The sequence below is a fragment of the Ictidomys tridecemlineatus genome, chromosome 1, assembly GCF_052094955.1.
Source record: "Ictidomys tridecemlineatus isolate mIctTri1 chromosome 1, mIctTri1.hap1, whole genome shotgun sequence".
Taxonomy (NCBI): Eukaryota; Metazoa; Chordata; class Mammalia; order Rodentia; family Sciuridae; genus Ictidomys; species Ictidomys tridecemlineatus.
The window spans coordinates 158,088,461-158,103,185 of NC_135477.1; the positions used below are offsets into that span (position 1 = coordinate 158,088,461).

General features: G+C 42.6%; 1 protein-coding gene across 2 annotated transcripts in view; it reads right to left on the reverse strand.

The window, feature by feature from the left end:
- Hnrnpab (heterogeneous nuclear ribonucleoprotein A/B) overlaps positions 1-14,725 on the reverse strand; it is a 44,838-nt gene that overhangs the window by 27,886 nt on the left and 2,227 nt on the right. The window contains exon 2 of one of the 2 annotated variants that reach the window (XM_078019652.1): positions 14,292-14,376. The exons of the other annotated variant lie outside the window; for it this stretch is intronic. Within the exon in view, the coding sequence (XP_077875778.1) occupies positions 14,292-14,376 (85 nt within the window). The remainder of the gene's footprint in view (positions 1-14,291; positions 14,377-14,725) is intronic. 2 annotated transcript variants of the gene reach the window in all.

The window sequence follows — 14,725 nt, forward strand, 5'->3', positions numbered from 1 at the left end:
AAAGGTTTGGTCCCTAGCCCCCCCACCAAAAAAAAAAAGATTCAGTATGGTAGCCTTTACATGTGCCAACAGTAATCAGAAGTTACAAAAGAAGAAAGGATCTAAAACTACATAAAAAGGACTAGGGACATGGTTCAAAAGTAGGGTAGGTACAAAGAAAAAAAACAATTATAACCACATGCTGTAATAAATGTTTTTAAAATTTATGAATTTTTTATTTTCTAGAACATTCTGTTTAATGTTTTCAGACTCTAGTGGACCTCAGATAACTAATACCACAGAAATTGAAACCTACAGATAAGACTTGTACACAAAGACAGAAGCCGGCCACAACTAACTACTGGTAATTCCACACTGCTCCACAGGGTGGCAGTACAAGCAAGAGAGAGGAGGCCTGAGTTCCAGAAGGAGTAGGCTGGGTGGGGCCCACCAGAAAGACCCCAGTCTCCAACCCCGAGATGAGGTTGGCAAGGGGACATGGGAGCAATGCCACCAGCCTCCACCCACACTGAGCCTGACTCTAAGGGAGGCCTGGCATTGGGAGGCAGGCCTTCTGTATCTACTCCCAGATCTTTCCTTATCAGCGTCTCTATTCTAGGTCTCCCTCTAGTTCCAGATACAGCCAACACTTATTAAGCACTTACTGTATGTACACTAGGGGTTTCCCAACACTCTGATGAGGTAGAGCCTATTATTATCCATCCAAGACTACCTGCATCCCTCCTCCCTACCAGTCCTGCCTTTTTCAATTCAGTGAATGTGTCTAGGAATCTGGTATATTTGTTCCCTATTGCTGCTGTACTGGATGACCCCTTGGTGGCTGGAAACTACATCTGCTTTTTATCTCACAGCAGCAGGTCAGAAGTCCCAGATGGCACTGGAGGCAGTGGCACATGCCTGTAATCCCAGTGGCTTGGGAGGCTGAGACAGGAGGATTGTGAGTTCAAAGGCAGCCTCAGAAATGTTGAGGCGCTAAGCTACTCAGTGAGACCCTGACTCTAAATAAAATACAAAATAGGGCTGGGGATGTGGCTCAGTGGCCAGGGATTGAACCCAGGGGTGCTGAACCACTGAGCTACATCCTCAGCCCTTTTTTATATTTCATTTAGAGACAGGGTCTAAGTTGCTTTAGGGTCTTGCTAAATTGCTGAGGCTGGCTTTGAACTTGTGATTGCCTGTCTCAATTTCCTGAGCCACTGAGATTACAGGCATGAGCTGCGCCCAGCTGATTTTTTCTTTTGAGACAGGGTCTCACTATATTGCCCAGGGCAGCCCTGAACTCCTGGGTTCAAGCAATCTTCCTTAGTCTTCTGAGTAGCTGGGACTACAAGTGTGCATCACCATGCCCAGCTTATCTTATGACCCCCTCCATCTTGACAGTCAGCAACAGGGATCATTCTCCTTTGCTTCAAATTTGTCTGACTTCTGCCAGGTGCAGCAAGCATGCCTGTAATCCCAGCTACTTTGGAGGCTGAGGTAGGAGGATTGCAAGTTTCAGACTAGCCTGGACAACTTAATGAAACCCTGTCTCAAAATTTAAAAATACAAAGGGCTGGGGGTGTGGCTCAATGGTAGAGCACCTGTGAGTTCCATTCCCAATACCAGAAAAAAAAAAAGGTGGGGTCTTGTGGGAAGACAAGGGCAATCAGGGGGCCTGCCCTCAAAAGTCTTAAATAGGTCTTATGGATCCTGCTTAGTTCCCAAAGAGGATTGTTGTAAATCCCCAATCCTAGCCCTGCCAGTATCTCTCTCCCTCTCTCCCTCCTTCCTGCCTTGCCATGTGATCACTTCTTGCCCTGCACACTTCCACCATGAGATGATCCTGTCAAGTGGGGGTTAGAGCCTATTCCCAGCTGTTTGACTTTCAGCCTCCAAAACTATGAACCAAATAAACCTTTTTCTTGGGCTGGGGTTTAATTCAGTGGTAAAGTTCTTGCCTAGCATGTGCAAGACCTTGGGTTTGATCCTCAGTACTGCAAAGTAATAAATAAACCTTTTCTTTATAAAGTTAGCCTGCCTCAAGTATTTCATTATAGCAATGAAAAATGGACTAATATACAACATTAGTCCCTAACTAATCCCTCAGGGGTTCTCCAGTAGCCTCTGGAGAGAAACAAAAATCCATAAAATTAATTTGAGCACTGATTCTCTGCCAGGTACTGAGATCTCAGAAGATAGTCTCTGCCCTCCTGGAGCTTTTTTTTTTTTTTTTTTTTTTCTGTAGGACAAAAGGACTCCACTCTGTAGAGAGCTCTAAGCACCAAGAATGGTCATCCCAATGGGCCCTGCCACCTGGCCCTCTTCAGCCCTATCTTCATCCTCTCTTTCTCTTGTTCCTGTCACATATCCCAGCACCCTCTTCCTCTGTCTCTCCCATCCAAAAAAATCCAGGTTTCCCTGGATTCCTTTGATAAGTTCCAATTGTGTATTTTTAGACTGGATAATTTTTTTTCCTGTGCTGGGAATTGAACCGAGGACCTCATGCATATGAGTCAAGCCCTTTACTGCTGAGCTATACCCCCAACCCAAGCCTGGGTAACTTACAACAAGAGATTTATTTGGGGCCTGGGAAGCCCAAGAGCATGATGCAGAATCTGGTGAGGGCCTTTACACTCCAGCATTCCATGGCAGAAGGCCAAAGGGACAAGAGAGGGTGAGAGTGAAAGAGCAAAAGGGGGGCCCAAATGCATGCTCCTAGGTGCTACTAAGGACTGAACCCAGGGCAAGCATTCTACCACTGAGCTACATCTGGGCCTTTTTTGTTTGAGACATGGTCTAAATTGCCCAAGCTGGCTTTGAACTTGCAATCCTCCTACCTCAACCTCTCAAGTAGCTGAGATTATAGGCCAATTTACTTTTATGACAACTTACTCTTACTAGGTGTGGTGCAGCATGCCTGTAATCCCAGCTACTGAGGAGGTTGAGACAGGAAGATTGTAAGTTGGAGGCCAAGCCTCAGCAACATGGGGGAGACTTGCTCTGAAAGTCCAAATAAAAGGGCTAGCATTGTAGATCAGTGGTAGAGAGCCCCTAGGTTCAATCCCCACTGTGGAAAAATAATGAAAACAATAATAAATAAATATAACAATCCATCCTCATGATAACTCCCCTACTTTGTTGGTATCAACATTGTTAGTCAGCTTTCCATTACTGTGACAAAATACCTGAGATAATCATCTTCAAGGGAAGAAAGATGTATTTTGGCTCATGGTTTCAGAGGTTTCATCCATGATCAATTGGCCCTGTTGTTCTGGGCCTGAGGTGGCATAGTATCTTGCTGTAGGGAGCCACCTATGAATTACTTGAGGGTCTTCAGAACATTCAATGGAAAACCTTTGATGTTCCCTGATGTAAATAAAGCAAGCATAGACTCCATTTTGCTCTTTTCAGTGTGGAAGTTCAATCCCTAAGTTGAGCTGCCTATCCCCCCAACCCCCCACCCCCCACTTTTAAAATTACTATTTGTGTCCTATGTTTTTTTCACCACTGCTCAACCTTTCTTAGCTGTTATTCTGCAGCCAGCCCATTCCACCAAGAGGAACTCCATTGGGATGTGGGCGGGATTTTGTGGTGCAAGCACATGGTGAAGGAGGCTGTTCAACTCATGGCAGGCAGAAAGCAAAGAAAAAAAGACAAAGAGCCTGAGGTCCCCTTTAAGGTAACACGTCCAATGACCTAACTTTCTCCCACTTGGCCCCAGGTTACACCACCTCCCAATATTGGCACAGACTGGCAACCAAGCCTTTAGAACATGGGCCTCTAAGGGACATTCTAAATCCAAAGTAAAGCAAACACAAATCCACCTCTTAAACATCCTACCTCCCAACACAGTTGCATTAGGCATGAAGTTTCTAACACATGGACTTCAGGAAACACATTCAAATCATAGTAGGCACATAACAAGAAGTCAGGAATTTTTTTTTTTTTAAATGGGGGAAGTGGTACTGGGGATTGAACCCTTCCTGTCTCAGCCTCCAAAGTATCTGGAATTACAGGCATGCATCTAAGGAAATTGTTTTGAATGAATGGAAAGTCTCATTTGCAATGGTACAGACCCAAACCTCCTTAGCACTCCCTGTACTTTTAACAGTTTGCCAATTCCAAAGAAATTGCTAGAAGCAAAAACCTCAGCTGCTCAACATTCTAGCTCATGGGTGCTATTATAGGAGGTGGTCCCCAAAGCTCATGAGACAATGCAGGAATGTTCAGAGGTGAAATGATTCAATTATGAGAAATGTAACCTAATCAGTGGGTTAATCCATTTGATGGATTAATAATTTGAATAGATTACTGGGTAGTAACTGTAAGCAACTGTGAGGTGTGGCTAGAAGAAGTCAGTCAGTGGGGACATAGTCTTGGGAATCATGTTTTGTCCTTGGCTCCTTGTGCTCTGAGCTCTCCTGCACATGAGCTCTCTCTCTTTTTCTCTCTCAGCTTTCTGCATGCCACGAACTGAGAAACTTTTCTCCACCATTCCCAGGTGTTCTGTCTCACCTTGGTCCAGAGCAATGAAGTTGGCCAACCATTAACTAAACCTCTGACACCATAGCCAAAATAAATTTCCTCTTCTAAGTTGTCAGGTATTTCAGTCACATTGAGGAAAATCTGACTAACACAGGTGCCCAACCTAGCACACACTACCCAGGTCTGAACTGCAAATTGCAGCTAAGACCCTAGGGCATGGCCATATGGGGATCAGTTATTTAAAGAATAGTGCTAACTCATGATACCAGGTCTGGCAGGAACACTAGCATCAATTCCAAGAGGGCTATGAAAGAGGAAGATACTTTCTTGGCACAAGAACAGAAAATGTGGCCATCAAGAACTTGCTCAAGGATCTTGCTGGTAGGAGGCTGTGTGGTGCCATGGAGAGGGGACATGTTTTGCACACTTACACACCGACAAAATGCCACAGACCTCTACCAAAGCAGCAAAGATGAGAGGGCAAGTCTCCCAACAGAGGAAAAAGGTCCCTGATTTTTGAGACCACAGAAAGCCAATAAGATAAGATGACGGTCAAAACAGGTGGCAGGAGCTACAGTTCAGGAAAGGCTGCTCAAGGACTACAGAGGGGACCTGCGGGTCTATTGCCCCAGGAACCAGGAAGGTGGGAGTGAGAATCAGAACCACAACAGCTGTGGCACCTACTTCTTCCTCCCTGAAAGAGCCCCACACAAGAAAATCCATCTGGGAAAAGCTCGGGCTTTTGGTTGGCAGCCTGGAACAAAGGCTGCCCCAGGCCTCAAGTTGGGAATCTGTGGCTGATCACAGACTCAGTAGCCACCCCCTGCCCCACAACTGAAGCCCACAGCGGACATCCCTCCAGGGGTCTATCGCCCTCTGCACAGTACACCTTTTATAGCTACTTGTGTTCCACCTATAATATGTTTGGATCAGGAAGTTCCCAAAGTCACTTTTACTCCTACTAGTCCAGTCCTCCTTCAGATCCCCCCACCCCCAGTGCTAGGGATTAAACACAGGACCTGTGTTTGTGCATGCTAGGAAAGCGCTTTACCACTAGCTATACTCACAGCCTCCTCCTTAATTTTACCCATGACACAAATCACAGTCACATGTCCCCAGCCACCCTAGGTCACAAACTGAGAAGGCAAAAGGAAGGGTCCTGAAGCCTTACATCAGAAACTGCCTAGTCCATGCCCCCAGCCCCATCATTCCTGGTACCAACACCAATTGCCCACAGGCTGTCTCCCAAAGAGATGTGTTGGAGTCCTAATCCATGGTAACTGTGTCTATGACCTTTTTTGGAAAATAGGGTATTTGCAGATATAATCCAATTACAATGAGCTGACTAGATTAGGTCCACTCTAACCCATTATGTCTAGCATCCTTATAAAAAAAAAAAGGGGGCAGGCTAGTGGGTAGCTCATGGTAGAGCACTTGCCTAGCTTACACAAGGCCCTGGATTTGATCCCCAGCATAGGAAAAAAAAAAAAAAAAGGAGAGGATGCCATATGAAGACAGACATTAAAAAAAAACTACCATGTGGTAGCGGAGGCAGACACTGATGAGTCTACAAGCCAAGGAACACCAAAGGGTTACGGGCCACACCAGAAGCTAAGAAAGGAATGGAACAGATTCTCTCCTCCAGCCTTTAGAGACAGCATGGCCCTGCCAACACCTTCATTCTGGATTTCTAGCCTCCAGAACTGAGAGACAAGTTACTCTGATTGCAGTCACCCAGTGTTATGGCAGGCCCAGGAAATGAATCTACTGGCTCTGTTTATTTAGCAAATGAATACACTGATCCTTTCCCTTCACCCCCTCCACCCTTTATGAGGGAAAGGGGAGGTAGGCCTACCCCTCACACTGGAAGGGCTCAGGGCCAGAGCACACACACCCCCTAACCTACTCTTCTTCTATTCCCACCTGCCCCACTGTGACCTGTATAGTGAGGGACCCACATGCCCATATGTGGATAGCCCAAGCCAAGGTCCATGCTCTTTCCAACTCCCCAGCCTTTGGCCCTATAAGACAGTTCTTCCTCTGGGCTGGGGACATAGCTAAGCAATGGAGTGTCCCTGGGTTCAGTTTCCAATACCCTCTCCCCCCCCAAAAAAAAAAAAAAACAAGTTAACAGTCCTAATTATTAAGAATCATAAAAAAATGATGATGAGCTAGGGTGGAAATCAATGGTAGAGCACTTGACTAGCATGCACAAAGCCCTTGGTTTGATCCTTAACACCACAAAATAAATAAAAATAAAGCAAAAATCACAAAGTTGTAAAAACAGTCTCCTCCTTTTCAAAAATCATGTTCATTTCCTCTCCACAAACCAGGCCTATCCACAAAGCCTTGAAACAACAATGTAACCCATGAAGCTAGCTTTGACTCCTCAGAGCAGTGGATAAATATCATAATTTTTCTGCCAGAATACTGAGATGAATGACCTTGAAGTCCTGTTTATTCATAAATGTCCTTATTCAGTGATAACATTAACTTTTCTACTAACCAAAGTTCCTCCTAAAAAGGGAACAATTTCAGAGGGAAAAAAAGGGGGGGAGGGAATATGACAAAAATATGCACAGCCATGCACAGTGTTATACCGCTGTAATCCCCAAAACTTGGGAGGTGGCTAAAGTAGGAAGATCACAAGTTTGAGGTCAGGCTGGGCAACTTAGTAAGACCATGTCTCAAAATCAAAAATAAAAAGGGTTGGAGAAGTAGCTCAGTGACAGAGCATACAGCATTTTGCCTAGCACACAGGCAAGTGCATTACAAGTTCATTGATCCCCAGCATTACAAAAATAAAGATCTGCATGATTTGACTTGTTTTGTTTGTTTGTTTTGGTGGAGCTGGGGATCAACCCAGGGCTTCCTGCAGGCTACTACTGAGACACAGCCAGTCTCTTCTTTTATAATTGAAAATAAAACAAAAAGTAGTGCTATTATTGTTTGGTAGCAGGACAGCAGTATTATGTTCATCAATATTTGTATTTGCATTGTAGGAATCTTGTAATGGTGATACCCCATCTCCACAGGATGCCAGCTTCAAGACTTGTCCTGCCAGAAATCTGACTTTTCACAGACTAGCAAATGGCCAGGAACTTCTCACAGCCTGTTCAGGGTTTCCATGGTAATCTGAAGACGTTCTTTATTATTATTATTATTTAAGTTTTAGTTGTAGTTGGACACAATACCTTTATTTTATTTATTTATTTTTATGTGGTGCTGAGGATCGAACCCAGGGCCTCGCACGTGGTAGGCAAGTACTCTACTGCAGAGCCATAACCCAGGCTCCCCAGACGACATTCCTTTTAACCATGACACAAAACTTAGAAGTTACAGAAGACTGATGCATTTAAACACTAATTTTGATTTCTCAATCAAAAGACCAGTGACAAAGGGGTTATAAAATTTTGATCTAGGAGCTGGGGATATATATAGCTCAGTTGGTGGACTGCTTGCCTCGAATGCATAAGGCCCTGGGTTCAGTCCCCAACACCACCAAAAATAAAAAATTTGATCTAGGGGCTCGAAGTATATAGTACAGTAGTAGAACACATGTTAGCATGTGAGAGGCCTGGGGCTGCATCCCAAGCACAAAAATAAATTAAAATTAAGATTCTAGATAGCTAGCTATATTGCCATATGTATATCAAGGCAAGAAAAAATTTCGTTAAAGTGAAGCAGACCAGGTACTCCCACGCAAAATATTCTTGCAATATTTTGCTTCTCTTCTTATCAGAAAGATTTTACAAAGGGTGTCAACAGCTTCTTCTGTCTTGTAAATGCCCAGTTTGGAGACAAAACTTGTGAAACCTCTGTCTGGCCTAAGAATGTGGGACAAAGAGTAATTGTTATGTACCTACCCACCGACATGTAACCATCCCACTGAGTATAAACCTAAAAGAATTTCCAGACTCAGGGACCTGAGATTTTTAAGCATTAGCACCCTCTGCACCACTGAAGCTACATAAACCTGCTTCTTGAAAATTCCTCAGGTATTCGGCCTCATCTTTCCTACACTGAAAGCACAAAAAGTCTATGTTCCCCCTCCTGCCGGCAATTGAACCCAGTGGTGCTTAACCACTGAGCCACATCCCCAGCCCTTTTCATTTTTTATTTTGAGACAGAGTCTTTTTTTTTTTTTTAGAGAGAGAGAGAATTTTTTAATATTTATTTTTTAGTTCTCGGCGGACACAACATCTTTGTTTGTATGTGGTGCTGAGGATCGAACCTGGGCCGCACGCATGCCAGGTGAATGCGCTACCGCTTGAGCCACATCCCCAGCCCCAAGACTCTGTCTTTATAAGTTGCTTAGAGCCTCACTAAGTTGCTGAGGGGGGCTCTGAACTTGTGATCAATCCTTCTGCCTCAGCTTTCTGAGTCACTAGGATTACAGGCTTACATCACCACACCCAGCCACAAAAAGTTATTCTAAAGTAAAAAAGATGGACACAAATGAGAACAGTATTTTAGAGGAAAAAAAAAAAAAACAGAAACAACTTATAAAAATGTAAATTATCTAGCAACAAAGGTGTAGCTCAGCAGTATAGTACATGTTTAGCATGTGAGATACCCTGGGTTCAATCCACAGCTTAAAGAGAGACAGAGAGAACAAAACAGACAGACACAGAGAAAGTAAGGAAGAAAAAAGAAAAATATTATTCAGCACCCATGAGAATTAAAGAAACTTAAATTAGACACCATTTCTGCCTTTTGAATTATGCCAAAAAAAAAAAAAGGTTTGCTAAAATAGTCTTGGCAAGCATTTGAGATAATATGAACACTACTGTAAATCTTTAAATGATAATTTAATAATATTGCACATACCAAAATTATCAGTGTTATGGATTTTATAACATGGACAGACTTACAAAAGTACCAAAGATAACCACACATACATGTGTGTGCGCAAACACACACATAAAAAAATAAAAACCAAAAGTTGATCATGATGGAACATGCCTTGTAACCCCAGCTATAAAGGCTGAGGCAGGAGGACCACAAGTTCAATGCTGCCCTGGGTCAACTGACATGACCTGTCTCAAAATAAAAAAACAGGGCTGGGGATATAGCTCAGTTGGTAGAGTACTTGCCTCACATGCACAAAACCCTGGGTTTAATGCCCAGCACTATAAAAATAAAAATTTTTAAATTTAAAAAAAAAATTTAAAAATATAGTTTTTTAAAATGTAAAAAAAAAAAGATGGAGATGTAACTTAGTGGTACAGCACTTCCCTAGCATGCTTGAGGTCCTGGGTTTAATTTTCTAGCACAGTTTTAAAAAAATGCACAATTTTTATTGCACCATCATTAAAATAGTGAAAACACTAAAAGAAAACAAAGATCTATCAGCAGGAGTGGTTAAATGTCCTAAGATACATTGATGAGTAGAAATAAATTTTCAAAATAGTTTTTTAAAAAAATTTTTTTTAGATATACATGAAAGTATAGTGTATTTTGACATCTCATACATATATGGAGTACAACTTCCCATTCTTGTGGTTGTACAACATGTGGAGTTACACTGGTATATTCATACATGAACCTAGGAAAGTTATGATTCCTTCTACTGTCTTTCCTATTCCCATTCCCACTCCCTTCCCTTCATTCTCATTTGTCTAATCCAATGATCTTCTATTCTTCCCTCCTTCCACTCTCCCCCTCACTTATTGTGTGTTAGCATCCACATATCAGAGAGAACATCTACCTTTGTCTTTTTAGGACTGGCTTATTTCACTTGGCTTGATAGTTTCCAGTTCCATCCACCTACCAGCAAATGCCATAATTTCATTCTTTATGGCTGAGTAATATTCTATTGTGTATATGTACCACATTTTCTTTATCCATTCATCTGTTGAAGGGTACCTAGTTTGGTTCCATAGCTTAGCTATTGTGAATTGAGCAGCTATAAACATTGATGTGGGGGGGCTGGGGTTGTGGCTCAGTGGTAGAATAGTCTCCTCGCACGTGTGAGACTCTGGGTTCAATCCTCAGCACCACATAAAAATAAATAAGTGAAATAAAGGTAATTGTGTCCAACTAAAAAAATAAATATTAAAAAAAAACATTGATGTGGCTACATCACTGTAGTATGGCCAAAGCAGTTTGCATTTAATGCATATTTATACAAACACAGTATGTTTGTATATTACATAAATAAATTCCAAAAAACTTATTATTTATTTTGAGACATTCTCACTAAATTGCTGAGGCTGGCCTTGAATTTATAATCTTCCTGTCTCAGCATCCCAAGTCGCTGGGATTACAGATATGTGATACTGCCCCCAGCTGCTTTATACATTTTTTGCGGGGGAAAGGGCGCAGGGGATGAAACCCAGGGCCTCATGTTTGCTGGGCAAGCACTCTACCCACATCCTCAGCCTATGCTTTTATATTCATATGTTCTATCTGAACATCTTTTTTAATATTATCATGTTATGCTAATAAGTTTTAAATTCTAAAGCCAGAATTTGTAGCTTAAAGAGGTACTTTCTGAAGTACCAAGCTGAGAGGTTCTAGCTAAGTTGCCCAGGCTTAGTGTTAAATCTACAGTACCACATACCTCAAGCTCTTGATCCTCAGACCTCAGCCTCCTGAGTGGCTAGGATGATAGGCATGCACCATCATGCCTGGCCCAAGGCCTTTGACAGAGCTATTGGGGAATGGCCAAGTGGGATCCTGGAGAATGGAATCTTCCTCAGATTCAACTGCTGGGGACACACCTTACTGCAGGAAGCTGAGAGCTTAGAAAGACAAAATTCGCAGTCTGGGTGTTTTAGTGAGACCCTATCTCAAAAATTTTAAAAAGGAGCTGGGCACAGTGGCATACACCTGTAATCCCAGCAGCTTGGGAGGCTGAGACAGGAGGATCGAAAGTTCAAAGATAGCCTCAGCCTCAGCGAGGCACTAAGAAACTCAGTGAGACCCTGTATTTAAATAAAATACAAAATAGGGCTGGGATGGAGCTCAGTGCCCAAGTGCCCCTGAGTTCAATTCCCAGTACCTCCCCCCCCAAAAAAATTTTTTTAAAAGGTCTAGGGGTATAGCTCAGTGGTGTACCCTGGGTTAAATCTACAGTACCACATACACATAGAAAATGCCTCAGACTTCACTCCTGAGAAGCCTCTACCTACCAAGGAAGCCAGACTGGGATGCAGGTTACCATCAATCACTGTGACTAATACCTGTCATGAATAGTCTACAAAAGAATTATAACAAATTTCCAATAAATTGCAAAAATTAAACAGTTTCTTTTCTATTTGACTTCAGCTCCTAGAGTTGCATCTACTGTGATTTGAAAATAAAATTCAACTTGGCTAGGGTTGTGGCTCAGTGGCAGAGAGCTTGCCTGGCATGTGTGAAGCACTGGGTTCAATCCTCAGCATCACATAGAAAAATAAATAAAATAAAGTTATCTACAACTAAAAATATATTTTTTTAAAAAAGCCAATTAACCCTAATATACTCACTAGATTAGCCAAAATGACCACTGACAACACAAAATGCTACAGAGAACACAGAGCAACAGGAACTGTCATTCATTGGTGGGAATTTTTTTTTTTTTTTGTACCAAGGATTGAACCCAGGTGTGCTTAACCATTAAAACCATATCCCCGGGCCTGGGGATGTGGCTCAAGCGGTAGCGCGCTCGCCTGGCATGCGTGCGGCCCAGATTCGATCCTCAGCACCACATACCAACAAAGATGTTGTGTCTGCCGAAAACTAAAAAATAAATATTGGAATTCTCTCTCTCTCTCTCCCTCCTCTCTCTCTCTTTAAAAAAAAAAAAAAAAAAAAAAAAAACCATATCCCAATTCTTTTAAATATTTTATTTAGAGACAGGGTCTTGCTAAGTTGCTTCAGGGCCTTACTAAGTTGCTGAGGCTGGCTTTGAACTAGGACTACAGGTGAGAACTACTGTGCCTGACACAATTGGTTATTTCTCTTTTGGAGGGGTTCCAGGGATTGAACTAAGGGACACTCAACCACTAAGCCACATCCCCAACTCTATTTTGTATTTTATTAGAGACAGGGTCTCACTGAGTTACTTATTGCCTTGCTTTTTGCAGAGGATGGTTTTGAAACTGTGATCCTCCTGCCTCAGCCTCCCAAATTGCTGGATTAGAGATGTGCACCACCAATACCGGCAATTGGCAATTTCTTAACCAAACATACTCTGACCATAAATCTATCAACTGTATTTCTTTTTACTCAAAGGAGTTAAAAACTTATAGTAACACAAAAATCTACACATATTTATAGTAGTTTTACTTTTGAAGGGGAGGGGCAGAAACATAAAGATTAAACCCAGGGGTGATCTATCACTAAGTCACATTCACTACCATTTTTGTGTTTTATTTTGAGACAGGGTCTTACTAAGTTGCTTAGAGTCTCGCTAATTGCTGAGGCTGGCTTCAAATCTGTGAACCTCCTGTCTCAGTCTCCCAAATCACTGGGATTACAGGCATGGGTCATTGTGTCTTGCCCTTTTTTGAGACAGGGTTTCACCAAATTCCCTAGGTTGGTCTTGAACTGGTGCTCTTCCTGCCACAGCTTCTACAGTTGCTGGGATTATAGGTGTGTGCCACCATACCTGGATCCTCCCTACTTCTTTTATTTCACTCTTTGGTGTGTAAGTATGGTGCTGGGGATTGAACCCAGAGCCTTGTGCTTATTAAGCAAGTGCTCCACCACTGAGCCCCATCCCCAGCCCCATCCCTCATTCTTTTAAACAGAAGACCTTAATCCTTCTAGGCCTACCTTACTTTGAACACTGAAGCCCAGAAGGGTTAAATGATTTGCTCAAAGTCACTAGTCATTTAGCGTTCAGGAGTAGGATCCTTCAGGCACTGTGTTCTCACGCACTCTACACTGCTTCAAGTAAACTCTAGTGGCCATTCTCTTAACATCAATACAATCACATAAACCTCCTTGGATCTGATACAGATCTCTTGAGTTCAACTTCGGAAATAAAGAGTTTGGGTTTTGGATGATGTAGAGGTATTTGTTCTTGGTACTTCATTGTCTTTTGGCTCAAAAAGCTGATACTTGTGACCTGGTCCAGGCTGAGTTTCCTAAACTTCCCCCATCAAGATTTCATGTCTTTTGAGGCAAATGCCAAATCACAAGATATGAGCAAAGTTGAAAGGGCTTGAAGGCAAGCAGACCTGGGTTCAAATCCAGCTTTACATAGATGAAAATACATTTCCCACTCATCTTTTTTTAAAATATTTTTTAGTTGTACATGAACACAATATCTTTATTTATTTATTTTTATGTGGTGTTGAGGATCGAACCCAGTGCCTCACATGTGTGAGGCAAGTGCTCCACCACTGAGCTACAGCCCCAGCCCTCCCACTCATCTTGAGGAGCCTCAAGAGGATGGTATTTTGATTATGAGCACTGAATCAGATATTACACATTATGTGCTGGTACATAAATGTTAATTCTCTTCTTCCTTCCATATAGGATCTGAGGGACCTTCACAACTGAGTCCTTGGTGAGGTCAGTCAAACACATTTGCTTGAATTAGGTTTCTGGGGATGAACTTCTACATCATTCTGCTAGACAGAGTTCACCATGCTTCATGCACACATGTGGCAGCTCTTCTCTCTGTGACCCGGCACATTACCATCCCTCTTGTACAGCTGGAACACCACTCAGAGATAAAAACAGAAAACCACTCTGCAGAGTCCTATCAGCTGAACACTCAGAAGCCACAGGGCTGCCTTCATAGGACTCACAGGCTACATGGGGGAGGCTTCCCAGTGGCACCAGAACTGTAATTACAACATGGAAGAAGAGCCGGTTGTGGTGGTACTCACCTATAATTCCAGCCACTTCCTGCCTCTGGAGGCTGAGGCAGGAAGGTCCCAAGTTCAAGGCCAGCCTGGGTAACTTTGCAAGACCCTGTCTCAAAATAAAAATATAAAAAGGGTGGGGATGTGACTTGGTGCTAGAGCACCCCTGGGTTCAATCTCCAGTATGGGGAAGGAGGAAGAAAAAAAGGATAGTAGAGGAGGAAAAAGAAGGATGAGGAAAATTTGGGATGGGAAATGGTACTACAACAAGGTTTTCCACAGTAAAGCAAAAGCTGACAGTAACCACGGATTACCAAACATATGAAGGGGTCATCTTTCCTCAAGAAATTCCAAAAGGCAAACATTCAAAAGATTTATTTTGTTGTTACATCGTGAATACAAACCTTATTTATTTCCAAATTGCCTTTTACTACTTAAATATGTTCATTGATGTCATT